The sequence below is a fragment of the Sarcophilus harrisii genome, chromosome 3, assembly GCF_902635505.1.
Source record: "Sarcophilus harrisii chromosome 3, mSarHar1.11, whole genome shotgun sequence".
NCBI classification, from domain to species: Eukaryota; Metazoa; Chordata; class Mammalia; order Dasyuromorphia; family Dasyuridae; genus Sarcophilus; species Sarcophilus harrisii.
The window spans coordinates 602,687,264-602,694,266 of NC_045428.1; the positions used below are offsets into that span (position 1 = coordinate 602,687,264).

Genomic DNA, 7,003 nt, shown 5'->3' on the forward strand with positions numbered 1-7,003 from the left:
AAATATATCCCCTCCTCTCCTCCAGCCATCTTTTTGGTGCAAGCCCTCATCACCTCAAGAGTAGACTACTAAAATAGCTTGCTGGTGGGTTTGTCTGTCTCAGATCTTTCTTCACTCCAATCTGTACTCCATTCAGCCACTAAACTGACTTACCAAAACCACAGGTTCAAGCATGTCAACACTCCTACTCCCCACTTAATAAACTATAGAGGTTCTGTTACTAGTAAGATCAACTATATAATCCTCTGGCATTGAAAGCCCTTCATGACTTCATTATGCCCCTATCTTTTGTCCTTTGTCTTTCTGGGTATTTTTGTCATCCCTAAAATGACATCAATGGAGTGGATGACTACTATGATCTACTCTAGTTCTACATCTATGAAACAAACCCACACACTCACACAGTCACAGGAATATGAACTGTCTGGATCACTTTATCAGAGACCTGAGTTTTTTACTGTTTTTTGCTGTCCTGTAGACTAAGTCATTGAATTCTCACCACACTTCCACTTGTATTTCCTTTTCCCAAGATATGGCTTCCCTTTGCCAGGAAGAAATGAATGTAGAGAAAGATTTGAAAAGAACAGATATATAGAAGAGATATAGAAGAAGACATATAGGGAAAGAAAGAGAGAAGGAAAGGTGGAGGAATATAGAAAGGAATTAAGGAAGGTAGGAAAGAAAGAATGAAGGAAGAAAGGAACAAAGAAAAGGAAGGGAAAGAAGGATGGAGAATGAACAAAAATTAAAAGGTAGAAATGGAGGGGGGCAGTGTTTTATTCAATATTTTAATCTTACCTGATTAAGGCAACAGGACACTTTTCAGTTAAATTCTGCAATCTGAGCTGCCCAAAAATAATATTACTGAATCCTTATGCAATGGAAAAGACTTCCTGAATTTCCCCAGTTCAGGCTGGATTGGAAGAAAATCATCAAGTTGTCTGGCTATCATAATTCTATTTTTCTTGGTTGGGAAACATTTCTCCACCATTTCCCTATTATATTTGTAGCTGAAATTGGACAGCATGTTGGATGGAATGGCCCTATAGGCCAATTTCCCCTTTGTTAAATATTTCTTTCATTTCCCTGGAGACAGTGTCCTTGCTTTTCTGCAGAATACAGAGAGGCAGAGACAATTGCACTGATTATCAAAGAAAAGGTACAAATTAAAGTCCTTTTCAGGAGCACTGCTTGTGGTTCAAGAACTATTAATAAATATGCATGTGTATGCATACTTAATACGGTAGTAAGTTACCATCTCTCAGATTTCCTCAGTAGTTCTAGATAAGACTCCTTTACCCATTCCTCAAAAGGCAGAAGAAAAGAGATTCCAGTGTCTTTAGAAGTTGTTTGACTTGTTAGCTCAGATTTTACATACTGTAGTTATGACTATGGCTGTGATTAATATATCAGCAATAGAACTTTGCAAATTTTGCATAACATGTTTTAAAATATATTTTATCTTTCATCAAATTCACTTCCAAATAATTATTTATCATATGTTTGCCTTTTTATGAGGGAAATTAGTTTGAGAAATATACCAATAAAGTAATATCTGACATTTAAAAAGTTGACTTCTATGGAAATGTTTTACATAACTTTACATGTGGCTTCTTAATTGTGGGTGAGGATAAGAGAGAGAACCTAGAGCATAAAAATCTTACAAACAAATGAAAAAAATGTTTTTAATGTAACTGAGGAAAATATTAAATAAAATAAAATAAAAAAGAGAGGGGTATCATGGATAGAGTAAAAGACTGAAAAGACTAAATCTTTAATAGATTCAGAATGTGAAGGTGGTTGCAAGTACACATAAATGCCTGAAAAAAATAAACAGACAAGCCATAAGAATATGGGGGACATAGAGAAGACTTTTCTTGGTCTTCTTTGACTGGAAATTTGAACATAGTAGAGAATATGTAAATGTATAAATGTCCACAATATAAAAAGATTTCCTGCAAGCTAATCATGTGACTACATTCTAAATCCTTATAGTAGGTAAGAACCAAAAAGCTAATGCTTTGACCCTACCAATATCTATTTTTGGCAAAGGATACATCTGGCACAAAATCTGGGGCTGTGACTAGAGGTGATTATCTGAGACAGAGGTGTCAATAAACAACCCACATGCCACATGTGACCCACAACACTTTCTACTTGCTCTGAACCAGGTAAAAATATGTCTCAATTAATCAACTAAGTACAGGGATTCAACTCTCGTGACTTTGTGCTATAAATTTATTAAACTTGTTTTCTCAGAAGTACTTCTTCATACTCCATGCTTTCATGTTAAAACCTCTAATCAATGAATCAATAAAGATTTATTGAGAACCTTCTAGATGTCAGGTGCCATTTTAGGTGCTAATCTCCTGTTGTAGCTGTCTCAACAGCTCAAAGAATATGAGCCCTTTAATCTCAGAGGTGAAATGAATGGGGTGGGAGACTCATAGAGTATAAAAAGAGCTCCAGTTTTTTATGCCATACAGACTTGTTTATATACATTTTTGCATGCGTGATCAGACCATGAACAGTAGACAATCCCCAATCATCATTCAGAGAAGCAACTCATGGACTTTGCGTATGCATGGTATCTGCCAGTGGGAGGAGAGCCGATCCAGCCATTCAGCAACTTACCCACAGGCAAGAGGCCTGTCAAGGTACCCCTGCTTACAAGCAGCTATGCTATGACCCTCAGACCAAACCCGTCATTCATACTGCTCCTTGTTCAACGAGGATATTTCTGCAACGTGGGAGAAAACTTACTTACACGGTCAAGATAGCCTTGGTACTCTCTCTTGGTGGAGTCCCATACTCTAGCAATCTCCTGGAATTAAATCAATATAAAATTTTATGACAAGGCAATGCATGAGATCAGAAATTTAAGACTAATCATAATTGTAGAAAGCATCTGTGATAAACTATCATTGTGCTGTTAAAGTAACTGGGTCATGGATAATTTCAGTGTTTTCCCAAGCTCACAGAGGTAGTAAATGGAACCTCCATTGTTTGCAAGTTGTTTTTCCAATTAGATTATGAGGTCCTTAAGAGATGGCATTGTGTTTGCCTTTTTTTTTTTTTTTTTTTTTTTTTTTTTTGTTAGCACCCTGCTTATTACAGAGTCTAGAACACTGTAGGCATTTAACAAGAGCTTAAACCAAGAAGTTGGGATGGTTTCATTCATTGCATTTATCTTTACTACACTTACCACAGTGCCAGCATACAATAGGCTTTCAGGAAGTGCATGAAGATTAATTAATTGATCCTGTCTGAGAGTCTCTATTGCAGGAAAATCCATTGCTTTTGAGACAACTTGGTGATTAACTTACCAAACCTTGCAACATTGGTCCCCAGACATTACACATCTACCCCATGACTTTCCCTGAGCCCAGACCTTTCTGTTTTAGAAAACTATACAGAATTTTTTAGAGCAGAAAGTTGCTTTAGAACTATCAGGTAAAATTCCTTCATTTTATAAATGAGGATCTGCTTTTTGATCCTTACGATATGCATTTAAGAAAGCATAATTTCATTATGAATAATTGAAGAATAATTAATTTCTGGACCTGCTTAAATGATTCCTTATATAGAAATTTGGCAGCCCACAACAACTGGTCAGTCTAATTCTCTGAATTACCCAGATGAGCTAAATTTTGTTTTGTTGGATGGATAGTTCATTTTAACACACTTGGCAAAGAAATTTTGTTTTGCAATAACTTCAAAGTGTATATTGCTGAAAAATACATAGCCAAAATCACATACTTAATACTGCATTTTATCAGTAAATCACTCAAAAGCACTTTTCACACCACACCACAAAGTCAATTCTAGTAAATTTTTATTCATTTAGACCAGTGTTTCACCTCTATCCATCAAAAGACAAATAACAACTGATAAACCAACAAAATACTACACATGCACACACGCACACACACACACACACACACACACATTTATATAAGATTTTTCATTTGTAAATCAATTAAGATGAACAACATTAGGAAAGAACTAGAATTTATGCTTTATTCATTAACAAGTGCAATCTCCTCATTACTAATCTTACAGCCTCTTTTATTTGCTTATTCCTTAGACTGTAAATAATAGGGTTCAGAAAGGGAGGTATTATGGAATAGAATACTGAAATGATTATATCTTTAATTGACTCAGAATCTGAGGGTGGTTGTAGGTGCACGTAAGAGATTGAAATAAGGAACAAAGAAACTACAATAATATGGGGGATACAAGTAGAGAAGGCTTTTCTTTGGTCTTCTTTCACTGGAAATCTGAGCACAGTGGAAAATATACGAATGTAAGATGCAGTGATGAAGGCAAAGCAGCCAACTCCAACCACCAGCACAGAGGCGAGTAAAGATCCCATATTGTAGAATGTCTCTGAGCAAGAGAGCTTCAGTAGAGAGGGGATGTCACAGAAGAACTGGTGGATCACATTGGAATTGCAGAAAGACAATTGGAATGTCAAACCAGTATGGAGACCTGCATACAAAAGACCAGTGAACAGGCAGGTTAAGGTCATTTGCATGCAGGCACGAGGGTTCATGATCATTGGGTAGAGAAGTGGGTGGCAGATGGCAACATAGCGATCACGGGCCATGACAGTGAGCAAAGTGTACTCAACATAGGCCATCCAGACTAGCAGAAATATCTGAGTTGCACATCCAGTAACTGAAATAATCCTGTTGTTTACCAGAGCATTAATGGATGCTGGGGGAACAGTTATTGATATGAAGCAGGCATCCACAATGGACAGATTCCTAATGAAAAAGTACATGGGGGTGTGGAGTCTTCTGTCAATGGTGGTGATGATGACAATGAGGAGATTTCCCATCAGGCCTGCTGAGTAAATGAGAAAGAAAAGGAAAGAATATAAGATCTGCAGCTCTCTGGTGTCAGAAAACTCCATAAGAAGAAATTCAGTCGTGGAGATGGTCAAGTTAGACATTTCCTCATTCTTTTATCACCTGAATGTCCTAGGGTGCCAAGGAGAAGTCAATCAGTTTTTCAATTATCACTTTTTAAGGACACAATATTTGAAGAAATTATTCCATTCTTATCCCTACTGCTTAAGACCTTGATAGGAAGCAAGGCCCCTTGCATGTACTGACTGAGTGATCCTGAACAAATCAGGATACCTCTAAAGATAATTTGTGCCAGGAAGTAAAAATCCATTTGATTTTTTGATTTGATACCTGCAGTAGCTTCGTTCACTAACTTCCCTTTTCCATATACAATAGCAGAGACAGACTTATTAATATCTTGATAAGAAATCAGGGACTGAAGCAAAATGCAAATTCAGCTTTTCATTCAAAGTCATATCTTTGAACTTAGGACAGGAAAAGCAGCCTAGGAGGAGACTTAAGGCATTTGGGAGAAAGGTACTTGAGTTCATTGGTATGATAATTTTACTCTGATGTGGATCACAACTATTTACATCTCTGTTGGAGCAGCTAAAATTCCAGGCTTAGTTATTTGCATCTGAGTAGATTGAGTTTGTTAGAAAAGATACAGGAATATCAAAGAATGTATTTTATATTGACTCTATAATCATTGGAGGTATATACATCTGTGTCTATGATTAATAAATTTGAAAAATTCATAATGATTCTCTCCACGTGGCCCCTGCAATAAACACACACTTATGTCACTATTGGAGCAGGAGTTCAATAATAATTCTTTGAAATTTTTGTGGAAGTTGAAGATCTGCATGGTAAAGGAAGTTTCTGCACCTGGAAATTCCATCTATTAAAAAAATGTAATAGTTAACAACAGAAAGTAATTCTACCAAGGACCCTACATTAACTTTTTTTTTTTTTTTTTTTACTGTAATGTAATGATTATTTGTGAGTGAATACATCAGTAAAGATAATATGGCCTAATCAGAAACCAACAATGGAAATGATTTTTAATTTTTAAGTCTTCTGAGATGTTGTCTTAGCCTCTCTTTATATTTCTTTTCCAGAATCATCTCAATTTCATTAATAGTTGTGAAGAGCTTAGCAGTCAGGAATTAAAAAAGACATAGTTTCAAAAATACTGGTTGCTTTTGCTGGCAGTAGAGAAAGGGACCATAATCTTTCATCCTACCAATGCTTCTACAGCATCTACCTCTGCCTGAAAGAAAGAATTGCAAATGAGTGGCAAACATAGGCAACGATATATTTTCCCTGTTTAGGAATAGGAAAACTTCAGTCTGCTGACTTGGTTGGCCCACTCTCTGCTCCTGTGAATAGTCTTGCTTCATCTTATTTTCACCATAGCTGGTCATGTGTTCTCTTTACCTTATCACTTCATTTTTCTAAGATTCAAATGAATATTAGGCAAACAAAAAAATGAATTGTTTATAACCATTCAGCTCTACTATTCTTTCCTATGGAATAGTAACCAAGGGAGCACACTACTCTGATGCTCCATCTCTCTTTCTCTTATGTCCACTATTTCCTTATATATCTTTCAAAATTAAATATCTAGTACTTGGGACAATTGATAGGCAGAAATTTCTTGGTCATCAATTTTCCATGATAACATTTGACATTTTTTTGTCTTTTTATTGAGTTTTTTATTTTTCCCAGTTACTTGTAAAATTATTGTGTAACATTCTTTTTCTCCCCTAGAGGCAATTGGGGTTAAGAGACTTGTTCAGGGTCTCTTATAGGAAGTGTTAAGTGTGTCTGAAGCCACATTTGAAATCAGGTCCTGCTGACTTCAAGGCTGGTTGCTCTATCCACTGTGCCACCTAGCAGCCCCTCTCACATTTATTTTTTAAATAGCTTTTTATTTACCAGTTACATGCATGGGTTATTTTACAGCATTGACAATTGCCAAATCTTTTGTTCCAATTTTTCCCCTCATTCTCCCCACCCCCTCCCCAGATGGCAGGTTGACCAATACATGTTAAATATGTTAAAGTATAAATTAAATACAAAATGAATATACATGTCCAAACTGTTATTTTGCTGTATAAAAAGAATCGGACTCTGATCTCACATTC

General features: G+C 36.1%; 1 protein-coding gene across 1 annotated transcript; it reads right to left on the reverse strand.

The window, feature by feature from the left end:
• Window positions 1-4,012: 4,012 nt before the first annotated feature.
• On the reverse strand, window positions 4,013-4,957 carry LOC100934260 (olfactory receptor 14C36-like). Its single transcript, XM_012546957.1, has one exon. It carries the CDS (start codon window positions 4,955-4,957, stop codon window positions 4,013-4,015), a length of 945 nt encoding a protein of 314 aa, XP_012402411.1.
• Between the last annotated feature and the right edge of the window lie 2,046 nt (window positions 4,958-7,003).